The sequence below is a fragment of the Leuciscus leuciscus genome (assembly GCF_965113295.1).
Source record: "Leuciscus leuciscus genome assembly, chromosome: 11".
Classification (NCBI taxonomy): Eukaryota; Metazoa; Chordata; class Actinopteri; order Cypriniformes; family Leuciscidae; genus Leuciscus; species Leuciscus leuciscus.
Genome location: NC_138735.1, coordinates 4,727,811 through 4,746,744, shown reverse-complemented (window position 1 = coordinate 4,746,744; position 18,934 = coordinate 4,727,811). Strand labels below are relative to the sequence as shown.

Sequence of the window (18,934 nt, the reverse complement as noted above, 5' to 3'; positions counted from 1 at the left end):
GTTAATTATTAATGTGTTTTAATTTTGATCTCAATCAAAAATGTCACACTTTACCTGACACCAGCATCCCTGCTTTCATTAAAGTCCTGTAGTTGATTCATAGGCTGGTCATTCTTCTTACAGACGGGTTTTGTTACTGCTGATCTTTGTGGTGGGATTGAACTGAAACATCATGAAGAGAATCAAGAATCAGACACTCTGATATTGGTGGATTTGTTTTACATCACCTGAATAATTCTATCAACAGTTAATAAGTTAATGCACATTAATAAATCAACTGCTAAAGGGCACAACTGTAATAACACACACACAAAAAAAAAAACTATAAATTTGACAATATTGTACATATTAAATTAAAATAATACATTGTTTATTGATTGCTTATAATTTAACATCATGTCAGTTATCAGAGCTATTTTAATTGTGAGAATAAAAGTAGCAAAATATAAAAAGAGAAATAAACAAAAAAATACAATTACAAAAGTTTTTAAACTAAATCGGCCTCACTATTATTTTCATAAGAATCAACTAAATAAAAACAGAGTCCTTGAGGAGTTAAAACCATCGCATTTCTTTAAAATATGCTTTAAAGATAGTGGACTCTGTCATAAGAGGCATAGAGGAGGATCTTCAACTGATAACAAAACCTTGTGCCTATTTGGCAATATGTGCAGATGATATGGTCCCAGTGATTATATGAGTAGAAACAATGTTTTCTATCAACAACATGATTCATTTCATTAAGTTTAATTGTATTACATTGATACCATTTGTTGGTAATTTTTGGAGGACTCATTTTGGAGGAGGTTATGATGGGTTTGAGGTCAGAATATATAGGGCATTATTTGAGCTCTGAATATAAGGCCTCCACAGCAGCACTGCTGCACATTACCTGGAGTTCCACAACGCCCAGGTACCAACAAAAATGACTACAGTCCATTTAAAATGTACACAAAAGCTGGGTGTTTAAAACAATATAAGCATCTCATTCAATAAAATGCTATATCTGAGTCCAAGCCAAAAAAATGTAACACTTTGTAGATATGTCTCTCTCGCATCAGGTGAAGACAATGTCTAGTATGAATATCATAAACGCAAAATACAAAAATACCATAAAAAAAATTTTCAATCATGTATTTAAAAAATGTTATAGCTACCTGAGATCAGCCTGTGTATTGTCATTCTTAAATTCTATTGGATGACCCATAGACCAGTCACTCCTCAAAGACACACAGCTGGGCGCTGGTTCCGATCTCTCCTGCTGAACTGAACTATAACAGAACAACGAAACGTAAAAACAAAACGTTTTAATGGAAAGCACTTGAGGAGGGTTTAGACATTGTTTTCAAGAAATTTCCTTTAAAATAATGTATTAAAAAAAAATGAATGTCACATTATTTTCTTCAGGAGACATCTTTTTTATTATATAAAAGGTTAATTAATGTGTTTATTCATAGTACCTGCATCCTTTAGAAAAATCTTCATCTCTGGATGTTTGTCTGTCATCCATGATGAAGCTGAACAGTAACAGTCTGATCTCCACTGACTCTGGATGGAAATGACAAACAAACACAAAACTAATGTAATTAAACATTGTTAAACATCTTTATAATTTATCTGACTAGATCGCGAGAGTTGGAGAAATAGATAGAGATATTTTGATAAATCATCATATACACGATACACAAAATAAACCTCGTTCATTTCCTTTCAGAGAAAATATTAATGTGGAAGTCACCTCGAGTGCACGACTAACCTTTATCAAAATGTATCTAAATAGCCAACCGATTCACAAACTCCTCCATCTGTTCCATCGAGTAGGCTAGCTACACATAAGAAAGGAATCGACTATTTTATTAAAATGGCGAAACATCAGCTTTCTTTTACTTTCGCTATTATCTGTGACGAAAGGGACACGTGATTAAACTTCTGAAGTCACTGTAATGTTGGTTAGTAAGTTAGTGTTTTAATGGTTGCCCTTATTGACAAATGACTTTAGTTTAATCACCTGTAAGGTTTACAGTTAATAACTCCAGTCAGTTTTGTGTGCTGATAAACTCAAAACAAACATATTTATTACACGGATTATTAATGCATTTGTATGAGGCACAGCAGATTATTCATACCTGTGTTCGCCAGTAGAGGGCGGTGTGCGCTGTGTAGTGAAAGCGGGTGTGCGAGACAGGAGTGCAGATCAGGTCCCCTGTCTATATCAGTCAGTAATAAAACATTTAAGCGTTCATTAGCCTATTATTCCACATCTCACTTAAATAGAATCTATCTAGCACCACTTTCTTCTTATTTAATAGGCAACTCTAAACCACTTCTACATTCATCCTCTTCTTCACATTCACTAAATAAACTTAACTATATAATGTTGCCTTTGGCTTGCTCAGTTGGGGATATTTTGGGGATATTTAATTTAATTTTATCAATCAATAAATTCCTCTTGAAACAAACTTTGTTGTATTATTTTAATTTAATACTGTTAAGCTGCTTTGATACAATCTGTATTGTGAAAAGCGCTATACAAATATACTTGACTTGACTTGACTATATAGACCTCACAACATTGACCATGAGGAAGGATCCTTCTTGTTTAGCTCCAGTCTTCTTCTATACACAAATTTTTTGTGTGTGTGTATAGTTTCAAATAGGACCTACATGTTTACCCCAAACTCTGTTATCAATACTCTGTTTTCTATTTCTATAGGTTTCTCGAAGGAAAACATAATTCATTATCTCTAAGTATTCTAAACCTATCGTCTGTCCATGTATTTAACAAACCTATTCTCAAACACTCCATAACTCCATGAACTCACAGAGGATAGAGACTGAAAAGAACCAATAGTGTAAAATTAAGTATAATTTAATCATTATACTTTTTTATGTACAACTGATGCTTTATTACATACTTTCTTTTGAAATTGTCTTTAGCCAAAATAATTTTTTGTTTGTTTGTTTAAAAAAGCATTGTGTGCCGTGTTTGGTTTCTTCCTATTTCTGATTACAACAATGGACAAAGTCAAGTCAGATGCATGCATCTATATCCCACTCTTAACCCGAATTACTTGACTTTACTAGAAAATTGCACGGAAACCTGTTGTCTTAAACCATTTAAGTTTTTACACAAGGTGAAACTAGAGATCAAGCATAACACATTAAGTGGATGCAGTAGACAAATCAAGTTTACATTAGTAGTCTTTACTTAAAATCATTAGTTCACATATTTATTTTTATTTGGAGTGTACGTTGTATAAAATAACTATTTTATGTTACACAAATGTTATATTTATGTAATGTCTTATATTATTTTGAGATTTATTGTAATAAATGCATTCTGTCACATAAATTGGAAGGGAAGAAAATGAAACCATTCATTTCAATGTTCCAATGTTTTTTTTATTAATTGTTGACGACAAAAACAAAACAAAACAACAGGTAACACTTCAATGTAATAAACTTGTCAACCAAAAGACAAGTAAAAATAAGAATTGAAACTGCTTGCAAGTCCAATCAGAATGCACATAGCTTTTAGCACGGTTTCAATGCTGTCCATCATAACTTCTTCCTCAATGATGATGTTCAATGACGCTTGATTGAGACGGAGAGAAGACGAGAGCACAACACCTTCATGCTCAATGAGGAGGATTCTAATGTCCAGATGGCAGAATGAGTCATCGTCATTAGAGTCCTAACATAAGAGCACAATCATGACATTTCTCATTAAATAACCATCAATAATGTTAAGCAATAGAGTCTAGTCATGAGACAATCAAACACATGAGGGAATGTGTGAACTGGTTATGACTGCTGGAGTATATTAAAGAGATAGTCTACCCAAAAATAACAATTCCGTCATCACAATGATCGTGGGCCCAAAGCCATTACATATTTAAAACAGTAATATCCTATACTAAACCTAAACTAATCTCGACAAACTATATATCATTTGAAAGTTTACAATCTCTAGTTTTCATATTTGGTGACTGATTTTCAAAATAAATTACAGAGGAGCCGTAATTTATCAATTTGCAACAAGAATATTTTCATATTCCTAAGGTGTGTTCAGACCTTTATTTTGAAATAGCAATGAACATGAAAAATCCTGAAAGAATGGTAGAAACTTCCCATATTACTTCTGAATAGAATGTCTACTTCATAAATTGTATTAAAATTGTGGAAATAATGGTTCAGATCACTCAAACCACATATGGAAATGGCGGCGCCCTTATATGGGCAGAAATGGAGTCAGGTTGTCACCTAGTAAAAAAATGTGGTACTGCGCCCAAACAAAATCTTACTGAAAGCTCATTTTTTGAGATATCAACCTAAATTTTGAAAAACAACTTGTTCAGATTTTTGACTTAGATTTTTTTGCAGTTTTAGAGTCGCCCAGGTTTTAAAAATATATATTTTATATAAAATATGAATAATTACATTTTTTACATTGTACATTTCCATAAACTCAAACTTCTATAACTTGTTTTCTGTTTCACTTTCTTAATTTATTTAACTTTTACAAAAATCTGCCAAATGTCTTCTTTAAAACAAGACCAATTGTACGTCTATACTCCAAAGCATTCTTTAATCACAACCATTTAAGTTCAAAATGTGCATTTTCATGTCTACTCAAAAAAAAAAGGGGGGGGGGGGGGGGGGGTGGTGACAGTTAACAGGTTAAAGCACATCATTCATGGTAAACACAGAAGCTTGTTCATGCATCACACACCAGAACAAACCCCATTGGTTCTCATTCCTCACGCATGTTTTCTGTGTTTACCATACGTGATGTGCTCTATGAATGTGTGTCGTTTTTTTTCTTTAGATATATAGAAGTAAATCTGTTCATCATATAAAGTGATTTGGATTAAACAGCTCGATTCATTTTACGACGCCTTTAAGACCGTTTTGGATCTTTAAAGTTTTGGTTAAATTGACTTTCTCAATGGAGAGACAGAAACTTATCAGGTTCCATTATAAATGGAAAAAGGGATAGTTCACCTTAAAAATGAACATTTGCTGTTAATTTACTTAAAAGTTCGTTAGGTTATTACTATAAATGGAACAAATAAACATAAGAAACAAAATTATGAATTTTTACAAAAAACATATCAGTGACAAACTAGCATTCACTAAAAGCAACATGCTACTGTTAAAGGGATGGTTCGGAGTAAAATCAACCTAGGGTCCTTTGCACCATGACCTCGAGCCAAACACCCCCAGAGAAGGGGTCATGCTACTGCTAACCCGGACGTCGACGTCACTTCAGTGGTTTGGGAAAAGCACGTAAAAGTCCTGGCAGAAAGCAATGCATAAGGATGCCTTAAACCATTTCAGTTTTACACAAGGTGAAACTAAAGAGATCAAGCATAACACATTAAGTGGATGCAGTAGACAAATCAAGTTTACATTAGTAGTCTTTACTTAAAATCATTAGTTCACATATTTATTTTTATTTGGAGTGTATGCTGTATAAGTTTATAACTACTGTATAAGTTTGGTACAATTCTGAGCATTATTAGTGGGGTAATTTACGAGATACATCATAGGATCCATTAGCGCTTGCACTACGCCATCCGGCTGATTTCTCTAAATAAGCTCTAACTTTAATAATATTCAACCAAGGGAAAAAAAGCTTCTGGGGGGTGTTTGGCTCGAGGTCATGGTGTAAAGGACCCTAGGTTGATTTTACTCCGAACCATCCCTTTAACCGCCTGAAACACTTCTTTGTTGGTAAACCAGCTAATGGTGCATATCCTGACACCTACTGGAATGGAGTGTGAGGCGTTAATATCAAGGGAAAATGTAAAAAAATAAAATAAATTACCTATATTTTATTATTTTGTATAATCATGTAACTGTTATATTCAGGAAATTAATAAGAGCTTTATGACCTTTATAAGAACTATTTAGCACATTCTCTAATGTCAGAGAGCCAGAAACACTAACGAAATGCTAACGTTATAGCTAAACTGTGAACATACAGAAACACACTTGCTAAAGTTATCGTAACTGTGAACTGACAGAAACACCTATTTAAATATTAACATTACAGTTAAAGCTGCAGTCCGTAGTTTTTCCTCTTTGTCGCCATCTCTGTTCGAAATCTGCAATTGCAGTTATTCGCAGAATGATCAACTTTACGTGGGTTTTGCCTCGGCACGGCACAGCGCTGATGAATCCAATGTTTTGAGGAGAATATGTGGCTGTCAGTCGCCGCCGGTGTGGATACTGTCATTCGCAATCACAGATACTACTTTTTGGAAGTATGAAGCTTATCATATCACGCCAAACCATGCAAATTATACTTTGTTCTCAAATTGTTAATGTTAACAACATCAGCATTGCGTGACTACATTTAATGCCCTTCCGATATTTATCCTTGTTTTCGCATGGGCCGGTTGCAGTCTCTTTTTTTCTGTAGCCACTCCGAAGTCCGAAGTCCATTTTACAACGGGTGAATCTCCAGTTACCGTTTGTCGTTTGTCGTTTGAACCTTTCTGGATCCGCCATCAAACTGATAAGTTTAATTATATCAAGTGCTGTGAGAAAAGGCTATAAATCTCCACCTCCAACATCCTCACGCAATATAGCCGAGACTCTTCTTCATGTGTACAGATGTGACGTAATGACGCAAAGACGTGCTTGAATTTCCCGCAGAAATCCACCAGTGCCACTGGGATTAAAAACATCATTACAAGCTTACCGTTTTGAATCGAGCTAAGGCAAGCAGTTTTGAACACTGGCTGGTTATGTACTTGCTCAAAAAATTATTTTGGATAATTTTTAACCCCAAAAAGTTACGGACTGCAGCTTTAAACTGTGAACCGACATGGAAAATAACGTCGACTGGTGTTATGAGATTTTTATTTCTGAAATGTTCTGTTTCAGTGGGCAGAGCTCATATTAATATTCATGAGTTTCCCGGACATGTGCGTAGAACTAGTGCTGTTCAATACAGGTTTTTTGGAGTAGACTCCGACTACAGTTAAAACCACATACACTCCCTCATTCATTAATATAACATCAGTTAAACTAAAGCTGGCACGGAGGAATGTATAATTACAAACTAAAGCCAATATGACTTTTATCTATTTTTAAAGTAAGCTACATGTCGGATAAATGTATGTGGCAAAGTTTCTGCGACAGTTCTTTGACGAGGTGTAATACGTCAGTGTCCGCATTCCTCGCTTCATTTCTTTCACTCCTTGCTTATCTAACTTTCATAGGCACTCAACTGCCATGCACTATATAGGGATTAGAGAATCAGTAAACAAGTGATAGATTTCGGACACAGAAACAGAGTCAGTATGAGAGTAGATTCCTGTGCTGGAGTCGACCCCGACTCTGGGGCTGCGTCCCAATTCAAAGGGTGCATCCTTCGAAGGCCGGACTTTAATATTCATATCATTAGATATTTGAGTAAGCTGAAACCCAGTACTTGCATTTAAAAGTGTAATTCGTGAAGGATCCATTGCTGCTTCCCAATTCAGAGGCTGCATCCGACTGAGTCACCGTGGCACGACGAAGGCTGATCCAATTCTAAGCCTCCTTCACATGCAGCCTCCAAAAGTGTCCTTCGTTTCCTGTGAAATGAAGAATACAACAGATGGATCATTCGCTGCCTTGCCTCGTTGTGGAACTGTTGTATTTTATTTTCTGTAACAAAGATTCATATGTATGCATTGACATTAACTAATAGGGTCTTATTCTAAAGTGTGACCAATATTTGAAATGTACCAATGAATGTACAGTATAAAAAGTTCAGAAACGTACATCCACTTGGTACACTTACAAGAGTAGGAAGATGAAGACAGATCAATTAGGGAATAATAAGGTAACATGATGCATGATGTTGTGTACCTCCACAGCTCAATAGCTGGATTTGGCCAGTCCGTCGGGCCTGAGAGTCGCCTTGAGGTAAGAAATCTCAACTTGAGCTCCCAAGCTGAGCTCAACCAGAGCCTGACAATAAACCTACATTAATATTAACCAAACAAACTACAAATTAATAAAACTAGAAAAATAAAACTGTGAAAAGACTGTTAATAATGTTTTATTTAATATTTTTTATAAGGGTGGCCCGATTATGATTTTCTATTGTGGATTCCAATTTTTTTCAAGCAAATTGGCCAATTCCAATAGCTGACCTTTTTTCCTTTAAGCAAATGTATTTGTTGTTTATTTGCTCTATAACATCTGTCTCCAGCCATTTGAAATGTAATCATGATGCAAACAAAGAGGCTACACACATGTAGCATGATAATTTTTTTTTAAAATTTAAATTAGATTGTATAATTTCAAGATTTAAAGCAAAAACAAAATGGTCTGACTTTTGTTTTGTGAAATTATGCTTGAAGACACCTGCACAAAACAAAAACAGCAGACGGACTGAATGAAAACGCAAATTCACTTTCTGTCAGTAGGTGGCGCTTGGGAAAAAATGTCTAGGCTATATATAGCTATGCCACTTTATTATTTATTGTGCATTTCCCCTTTAAGAGCCACTATCACTGCATGAAAAGACTCAAATCCGGCAAAATACGGGCATGGTAAACTCCAGTGTAATTTGATGTTTGCCAGATGTATGTGGGAAAAAGCGGATCAGAGTAACATGGAACAGTATATTTCCAGATAGACTGTATATTTCCAGATAGACTCACACTGGTGCATAGACATATAAACACTAGATGTCGCCTTGTCTACGGCAGTTCATTGGAACGAATGTCTTTAAGGCGAGATCTAGTGTGTATATATCTATGCACCAGTCTGCGTACACGACAGATCAGATCACTCGGACATGTCAGCGTATAAGAGGTAAAAACGATATAAATACTGTTCGTTTTCTCACACAAACCGCTCGTTTCGTGTCTTAGGCCATCAATGTGTACTTACGATGGGGAATTGTTTAATTTGGACGACGGGGAATTGTTTTAATTTGGACTCTGTGCATGTGTTTTGAGACCGTGACCATCGACCTGCATTATATGACTGACAGACAAGAACGGTTTGACCTAAAAATATCAAAATTGAAACTACTGCGGAAAAAAAGACACCTACATCTTGGATGCCCTTGAGGTAAGCTAAAACATACCAAAAATTAATTTCAAAGTGAACTATCCCTTTAAAGAGTTAAAAGGAATAGTCAAACATTCGCTCACAATTAATGATCCACAGATATCATTAAAACCTTTTCATTCATGGAGTCAGATGAAATAACCAGAGAATACATATTCAGATGTATTGCATTTAATCAAAAAATACTTTGCCTCGAGAAAAGGACAGTAACACGTTAAGACCTTCCGCGCTGGTCGGATGCCGGACTTTGGGCCGATTTAGCGTGAGCTTACAAATCACTTACAGTTCAATAAGCTCAATAACACAGCAGCAGAAAAAGGCTGAACATTTCAAATATAGGAGACTTTACATTGTGTTTCATGTGTGAGTCATATATGATCTTACCACAGTATCTCCAGTTTACAGTGAGGATCCTCCAGTACAGCAGAGAGCAGATGAACTGAATCTCCTAGTTTATTCTCAGACAGATCCAGATCTCTCAGGTGTGAGGGGTTTGATCTCAGAGCTGAAGCCAGAGCAGAACAACCTTCATCTGTGACTCCACAATCCCTCAACCTGTAGAGAACAATGACACACTCTTCACTCTCTCAGCTCAGATCAGATCAGTTTAACACAAGGGTCCGCAGCCGTACTGCAGGGGGTCCGTCAATTAATGTTTGATCACAAATCATTTTTTGTAAAAAAATTAAAACATGGGTAAAAAACATCACAAAGTCAAATTTAAATATAAGCACTCTCAAACGAATGCAAGATCTTCCTCAAACAAACTTCATCTGTGACTCCACAATATTTCAACCTGTAGAGAACAATGACGCTGTGTAAACAGTGTGTAAAATGACCATTTTATTAAAGATTGCAATGTGTGATGTGATTTGAATGTATTGACAAGCAATGCCTCTATATCCTACACTGCTTTATAAAGGATGCCGGTTCTCCATGAACTTGAGGAGAAACTGAGGGACAAATGCCATGCAGTGCTGTAACTATGGAGTGATAAAGAGATAACATTAATAACACCTGAAGTGTAACTTTATCAATTAAATGTACTATATTTTAGTTCAATAATATTAATTTAATATTTTGAAGATATTTTTGTTTCTAAATATTTGTCCAATAATGATCCATTAATGGCCATTTAAAATAATATTTTTTTCTAATATGTTTATTACTTATATTACAATTAGATTTCATGCTTAGCATTTAGCATGCTAATATATGCTATTGCTAATTAATAGTTTCGTAGCAATCTAATACAATCTTATAACTCAGTCATGTGACACAAATATAAGAAATTGAATAAATTAATCCAGTTAGGGAACCATATTAAAATCACTTTAAAACATCTTCATTGGGTTATTTGGAAATGACTTGATTCCACGATGTTGACATTATGTGAACAAATGATCTTTGTTGAACTTAATTGGTTCATGTGGAACTGATGTGCATGATTCAATCATTTAAATCCAACACACTTTTTCAGTGCATTGTTTTCTGTATTTTAAAAACAATTTTGGATTTACTGTAAATCCCTCTGGTCCTCTTCGTTTAGGGGTCACACTTGGCTCCTTCGCTGTCAAAAGTGACCGAAGCCTTAAAATGTTTTGGGTTTTTTTGCATTTTTTTTTTCAGGAAAACCAATGTAATATATTTTTGTTCAATAATATTTTTTTATTATTATTTCGAATTTAGAACGGTTTCTATGGAACTACTAAAAAAAATTATGAGCATTTTGTTCCATTAGAATTCATATTTTTATTTGTATTATTATTATTTTTCAATAAATGCAACATGTCACATTAGTGCAGGCCTTTAAAATCCATTTTTTGAAGTGAGAAAAGCGTCATCCAGTGGCGTTAAAAAGTAAAAACTTGTGTAATGTCGTGTAACCGCCTGTAGGCTGTACTGTTGCTCCCTATATAAATACATAGAGAGGCTTTTTGATTCCCATTGTTTTTTTTAGACATGATTTCTCCATTTTATTAGTTTTTTTTAATTTATTTAGATATATATTTAGACATTCTAAAAGACTACGTTTTGTCAAGGTTTAGATATTTTTGTTACATAAGTATCAGGTTTTGCATTATGATTACAATCAAACAATAACGTTTGGTTAGAAAAGGAACACAATGCAAGCATTTTTGTTAATCAGTATTTGATAATTTAAAAAATCTAACAAAATAAGGGATGGATAGTGATAATTCAAAACACTTTATACAGACATTTTGCAATTAATTGGTATTTTATTCAGTTTAATTCTATAAATGGTAATAAAACTTCAGAAGGGAACAGCAATTATGATCTAACAGCAAAAACAATAAAATAACAACAGCAAACAATCATTATCAAACTGTAGGTCAAAAAACAGGAATAAAAATTGAATTATAATAATAAATATTATTTTAACTATGTACATAAAAACTGTAATTTATGTATTGTTGCATATGCAACAGATATCAGGAACACCTATTAGGCTAAAATAAGACCAAACAATTATTATTTGTGTGTGTGTGTGTGTGTGTGTGTGTGTGTGTGTGTGTGTGTGTGTGTGTGTGTGTGTGTGTGTGTGTGTGTGTGTGTGTGTGTGTGAGAGAGAGAGAGAGAGAGAGAGAGAGTGTGTGTGCGTGTGCATTTGAGCGAGAGTCTCTTTTGTATTTTTTAATTTATTGACTTTATTTCGCATATTCTCAAAGTTTGCTGTTGCAGTCTTACCAGTTAATTTATTTGTGTGTGTGTGTGTGTGTGTGTGTGTGTGTGTGTGTGTGTGTGTGTGAGTGAGTGAGTGAGTGAGTGAGTGAGTGAGTGAGTGAGTGAGTGAGTGAGTGAGTGAGTGAGTGAGTGAGAGAGAGAGAGAGAGAGAGAGAGAGAGAGAGAGAGAGAGAGAGAGAGAGTGAGAGTGAGTGTGTGTGCCTCATAGACTGTAAAAAAAGGGTCCGCAGCCGTACTGCAGGGGGTCCGTCAATTAATGCTTGATCACAAATAATTTGTTAAATTAAAAAAATAGTAAAAAACATCACAAAGTCAAATTTAAATATAAATTTAAATTTAAATTTCTCAAGCGAATGCAAGATCACCCTCAGTTGATCCTGTAATAATATCATACTGGCAAACTCTCAAGTGTGTTTTTGTGTTTGAGCTCTGGAGAACGTCAAATGTTTTTACAGCGGTGAGAAATGTAGCCAATCACAGTCATGTTTGTTGGTCTATTGAACGCAGTGGCCAATCAGAGGTGTTTCATTTTGTCAGAGTCCACTCACCGAGATATAAGGGCCCTGTCCTAAATGGCACACTTCATATGCACTTTCAGTCTTGTAGACTTACAAGGGCTTCTGCGTGCCCGTTAAGTCCATGAGACCGTAGGGTGTCCTATTTAGTAATGTTAGGTTTCAGAAGGGTACTCACGAGCGCCCCTCTGCGGTCAATATGTGCCCTAAATGCGCACTGAAGCGAGCTCCACAGCTGACTTGTTCCCGACAGTCAAAGTGGCGTTACGTCAGGAAAGTGCGGACTCAGAGGAAGACCGCGAGTGTTTAGGGTGCCGTTTGTGACAGGGCCAAACTCACAATTGCGTGACATAAATAGCAATTGCAAGAAAAAGTCAGAATTGCGAGTTTGTACCTTGCAATTCTGAGGGGAAAAACAGTCAGAATTGTGAGATAAAAAATCACAATTATCTTTTAAATTGTTTTATTTCGTGGCGGAAATAATCTTCCATAAATTAGAGGCAACCAGTGGCGAATCAGTCTTCCAGGTTTGATGTCATCCCTGTAGCTCTATTCACAGTCAGCTTTCCTTTCGCATGAAACCCCCCAAATGCCAGCAAACCAATGAGAATGCTATGGAAGCTTATGGGTAGCAATATTCAATTTGAAATGTAATATGTAAAATGGTAATGCATTTCTGTATTTAAATTGACATTTTCCATTACATTTGTGCAACTTTTGGTGCAAAATGAAAATGAAAATTCAATTATATAATTTACATTTGCCATTTCATACACTAGTTTTAATATGTAAATTGAACATTTTAACACTTTATAAGTTGCAAAAGTAAAATTTAAATGTATTACAGAAATGATTAGATATGTTTAACATGTTCAAACAAATAATGTAGCAAAATTATCATTCAAATGTTATTTTTCTTAATTGCATTTACACCCACAGTTAAGACACTTGCAATTGCATTTTCATTAAATGTCCCGCAATGAATGAAGCAAAATTCATTGTGCAAATTGAAAATGCATTCCACCCTGTCAATCACTGCGTGAAGTTGGCCCCGCCTCCTTCCTGTCAATCACTGTGTGAAGTTGGCCCCGCCCCCTCCCACCCTGTCAATCACTGTGTGAAGTTGGCCCCGCCCCCTCCCTGTCAATGACTGTGTGAAGTTGGCCCCGCCCCCTCCCACCCTGTCAATCACTGTGTGAAGTTGGCCCCGCCCCCTCCCTGTCAATGACTGTGTGAAGTTGGCCCCGCCCCCTCCCTGTCAATCACTGTGTGAAGTTGGCCCCAAGCAAATTCCTTGGGAGTCAGGAAAATTAAAGTGCAGAAGAAACTCGTCATACGTCATAAGGAATCCTTGAGAGTTAAACAAATGACAAACTAAAACAATACCCTTTTCAAACCAGCTTTTAAAAAAATACTTTTGTGTACAAAATACAACGATTATTTGTATATTGTATTTTTGTAGCCACGGAAAGAGCCGTTCAAAGCAAAAACTTCAAAGGACTGTGCAGTGCCGGGGGAACTATAGGATCAGATTATTGTTATTAAATTATTAAATAATAATAATTTAATAATTACAGATTATTAAAATTATTGAACATAATGAATAATGAAATACTCACTAAATTGAAAGGATATATTTTAAAAAGAATGTAAAAATGAACACTAATACCAGATCATGAGATTAGACATTTGTGTACACCTGTGATTTCTGTGCTGAGATTTAGTGTTTACAGAACATTTTACAAGCTAATTTTAGTCCTAAAATTCTTACTGAGGACAAAGACATGTGTGACAATCAGAGAGACAATCTTACCACAGTATCTCCAGTTTACAGTGAGGATCCTCCAGTACAGCAGAGAGCAGATGAACTGAATCTCCTAGTTTATTCCCAGTCAGATCCAGATCTCTCAGGTGTGAGGGGTTTGATCTCAGAGCTGAAGCCAGAGCAGAACAACCTTCATCTGTGACTCCACAATCCCTCAACCTGTAGAGAACAATGACACACTCTTCACTCTCTCAGTTCAGATCAACACGTACAAGCCACAATTCTACACAGACTATTAAATATGTCTAAATTTCAGTTGGAGATTTATCAGTCATAAAAAAAAGAATAAAGAAATTCAAAAAGCTTTCAACACATGTTCTTCATAAATCCAACCGTTCTAAATGAGCTCAAACACAACTACACCTCTTCTCTGTGACAGACTCATTGTGAAGATGAAAGCACACAAGAGTATGGTAGGTTAACTACTGACTATAAGTAACTTTGTAACTACATGCCAACTTATTCTAACCCTAACCCTACCAGTCTACTAATAACCCAGCCGGCACATGACCGACCTTCAACGTTGAAATATGGTTGAAATAATGTCAGTTGTTGTTTCAACGTTGAAATAACGTTTAATGCTAAATGGTGGAAAAAGGTTAACAAAAACACTTCTAAATCAACATTGAAATTTTTACAAGATCTGTACGTTGAAACAACGTAATGTTTTCGACAACATACTACAAGAAATATCTGCCTTTTAACGTATTATTATGATAATTAATTAGCATTTAATGATTTTTTTTATCATAACAGCTCTTCACTATATATGTTAAAATACAATTATTATCATTATTAACAATAATATTTTCACCCTCAAGAGAGCAGTGCAGCAGAAACCTTTTGCCTTATGTGATTTTGTGTGAATTTACAATTTTGTCTGCTTGCCTAACACATTGCATTATTACATTAGTATTCACATTTCACACTGTCATGTCATTTGACCAATTAATTAAATATTAATTCAGACGGCAAATGTTAACTCGCGCAAACTATTGTTATTGGTTGTTTCGCCGTTTTACTTTGAGCATGATTGGTTAATCTGTCTGTCTTCCAGGAAACTGTCCAATGAGAGTGTGCGCAGCTCTGCGCGCTTATTTTAAGTTTGAAAATACGTCCGTTACTCTCGGTCGGTGACGGTGAGCTGCGCAGCTACTGCTTGCGTTGATTACTCGGTCAGACCTGGATTATTTTATATCTGCCTGTTGAATTCTTACATTTTGAGCGAATTTGAGTTGATATGTCAACGAAGAACAAAAGCTGGAATGTGAACAGAGGAAGGGGTCGTACGTGGTCTGTAAAAATACTGGCGATATCAGGTAAGAAAACATTTTTCAGTCCTTAACAGTCTAACGTTTAGGGACACGGGTAACGGTCATAGGTATCTCTGTGTGTGTTTTTGTATTGCTTCACCATTAGCGTAGCGATATTAGCATGTATTTCAATGTAAGTTAGTACCATCTGACATTGCTGTGTTTTGTTGTAATGTTATGTGTTTAATGTTGTCAGCTAACGTTAGTTTAAAAACGCATGAGAGGTAAAACAGCGTGGGAATGAGTAAAGTGATAAAACCGTCATTTATTCGTTAGAAGTTTACATAACCTCTTCAAACACTGATAACGATATTGAAAAGATTTTTGTTTAAATTTTTTTTAGATCAAGCATTGGAATAAGATTTTTATCGGGGGAGAACACCCAACAGAAAGACCCATTCACCAACTACAGTAAGTCAATTTTACCCACTGTTCGAAAACCTACACTGGGATTAATAGTATTAAGTATGATTTTCATCTTTAAAGTAAGACATTTAACGTTACTGATAGAAAGTCTGAGTAACTTTTTGTCCTTTTGTCTTTATTCTGCTGAAGTGGCGCACTGAAAGTGGATTCATGTCACCTTCATCAGTCCTTTCTTTAATCACTGTAAACCATTAAGGGAAAGACCCTCAGACGTGTCATAATAGGATAAATTCGGCTGCAGGTAAAATTATTTGATGATTTGATTTTGGTACCATTTGGCTTTTTTGTGTGTGTGCTTCCCTTGCTATGATACTGTACACATTTCTGATGGGATTGCCATGCTTTAAGTGTATGTTTACATTTTTAATCATGTAATACTAACAGTCTCAAAGATGACATTACTCCGTTCATGTTGTGTGAATGTTATAATGGCAAACGTTTTTACAATTTAAATCAATTTTAAGATTGTTTAAAGGAATGGTAAAAAAAAAAAAAAAATACTGCTTTTTAAGGACTTTTCATTGAATAATTTCTTCTTTCCCCCTTCAGATTCACCAAGGATCCAGCTGATTACTGGCAATTTGTTGGAGGATTATTCTTTAACTGCTACATTGCACTATCACTTCTGGTACGGATTCATTGGCCTTTTGTGTTATTTTTTTATTTTTTTAAATAATTTTTTTTTTTTTTTACTTGATTTAATAAATTACTTTTAATTAGTACAATGTATGGTTAGGATTCTGAATTAAAACAGTGTAATGTTTCTCCACAAATATTATCAGAAATATACAGAAATATATAATTGTTGAAACAATATAAACCTGCATTGAAAGATATAAAGAACAACAGACCTCAACCCTCTCAGCTCAACACCACAATTTGTTGATTTCTTCATCTGTTTTAAGGATGAAATCATGACCTTATGATTATAGTAACCGTAACTGACACATTGAAGTAATATTACATTTTTTACAATTCCACCTTGGGGCTCTGAAGAATTTCTTGTGTAAATGTACATCTGAATACATCAAATATGTGTTTTAGAATGGATAGTGTTGTATACTTTGTTTTCTACCCGACAAATTGAACTGTAAAGTGAAAATCTTGTACATGATTTATTTTGTTTTCAGTGTTTTTGCTTTTATTTATAGGATAGTAGCATACAGCGGGCAAGAAGTGAAGAGGAAGTGATGGCATCGGAATGGACCTCGAGCTGGGACTCTGTCGGAGCACTGCACAAGGCTGTCACATTTTATTGAGAATTTAAAAACTTTTTTTTTTTACTGTACATTTTAAATATTAAATGTTTAATTTAAGGGTTACTGTAATTGAACAAAAACTGTCTTTAAATATTCCATTTAGATGTTTACTTCTACAGGTTTTTAACATTACTTCGAAAACGCTGCAATTTAAAGTTTGAGATGTTTTTCATCTGTTTTAGAAAGTATTTTTAGACTTGTTTTTTCAGAATAAAACTTGTTTTACAATCTTGAGCATGTGTTAACTCATTATTTAATGTGTTTAATTAAGCCATTGCTACCAGTCATTTGACAGTTAACAATTTTTAGTGTACAGTATGGACAGTTAATCACAAATTCAGTCAGCATTGTCATGACTCATGTTCCAACTGCAAACTAGTTTGTAATTGAATGTACAATTGTATTATCCCATGATGAAAGGTAAGACGGTGAAACAACGTCACGATATCAACGTTGATTCAATTTGCAAAATCGAAAGGTAATTCAACGTTGATTCAACGTCGACAGAAGACCATAACCCGAAAGGTAAGAGTGAAATGACGTCGCGATTTCAACGGTGAATCAACGTTGTTTCTTCCGCGGTGAAACGACGTCATAATATCAACGTTGATCCGTTTTGCAAAATCGAAAGGTAATTCACCGTTGATTCAACCATGGTACCTGACGTTGTTTCAACGGTGAATCAACGTTGAAATGCCGGCTGGGAAATCTATTAACACTCCAATGGGAGTTAGTAGACATGTGCAACTGTACTTATAGTCAACAGAATGTGTTCAAGGGACCATTAAAATAAAGTGAAACCAATATGGTCTAACCTAAACTGATAATTATGACAACACTGTTGCTGACAGTGAACATACCATGAGGTTTTACTGGATATGCAGTGATTGTTTCTGTCTTCCTAATGCTACCTTCTGCCTCTCTGTTTTGCTCTTGCACACAATCTACTTCATGCCTTCATGCCTTTTGCTGAGAAATGATTTATTAATGATTCATGATTTTTATAAATTAATGTAAGAAACATTTACTGGACTGAAGCAACTGGGTTTATTGATTATTCACCATTTGTTAATGTTAAAAATGTAATTCTTTTGACATTTTTTCATGTTAATATAAATGTCAAATATGACACAACAGGCTTTTGGGGAACATTTTCCATCTCTTAATTATTATTGATTTGCATTGAATTGCATATATGTGTCAGGCAGTGTTGGGAAAGTTCACTTTCTACATGAACTAGTTCAAAGTTCAGTTAACACATTTTTAAATGAACTAGTTCAGTTCATAGTTCAAACTTCAAAATTTTGAACTAAAGTTCACAGTTCCAAAAAATCAGTTCTTTTTTTCCATATGTTGCTGCAAACTATTATTTTTTAAAATTATTGCCACAGCCCATATAAAACCACAGACAGCAATTATGTTATCAGTTTTAACACTGAAACTATGCGTCAGATTTCATCTTCATATCCAATTTTAAAATCCTTATCCAACCAGGGTTTACATAGCATTGAGGGTAGGGTTGCCAACTAAACAAATGCGGGACAATCGTGCATGGTTCTTTACAGGAAAATGAGGGACACTCAAAATATTTGTAGGCTATAGGCTAGGCCAACATAACACAGTAGGCCTATATGTCATTTCAGGTTCGTATGCGTTTAAAAGGTTTTCAGACAACACATTTGTTTTGATTAAAGTCATATTACACACAAACCATATTTCAAAATAATAGCATTTATCTGAAATAGAAAGCTTTTGTAATTATACACTACTTTTAAAGAAATTAATAGCCTACTTTTATTCAGCAAGTAC

At 35.0% G+C, this 18,934-nt stretch overlaps 1 protein-coding gene and 1 long non-coding RNA gene across 3 annotated transcripts in view; one reads left to right on the top strand and one right to left on the bottom strand.

The window, feature by feature from the left end:
• Positions 1 to 18,934, bottom strand: part of LOC309509533 (NACHT, LRR and PYD domains-containing protein 3-like) — a 643,973-nt gene that overhangs the window by 349,538 nt on the left and 275,501 nt on the right. The window contains exons 11-12 of the mRNA XM_082184301.1: positions 14,116 to 14,286; positions 9,466 to 9,636 (exon numbers count right to left, since the gene is read on the bottom strand). Of these exons, the coding sequence (XP_082040427.1) occupies positions 9,466 to 9,636; positions 14,116 to 14,286 (342 nt within the window). The remainder of the gene's footprint in view (positions 1 to 9,465; positions 9,637 to 14,115; positions 14,287 to 18,934) is intronic.
• On the top strand, positions 14,654 to 17,359 carry LOC309509609. 2 transcript variants are annotated; one of them, XR_014209928.1, is made up of 4 exons: positions 14,654 to 15,851; positions 15,996 to 16,107; positions 16,416 to 16,494; positions 17,018 to 17,359. It is a non-coding gene; the product is annotated as an uncharacterized lncRNA (long non-coding RNA). The 2 variants fall into 2 exon arrangements; XR_014209929.1 differs by having other exon boundaries at positions 14,655 to 15,851; positions 16,416 to 17,359.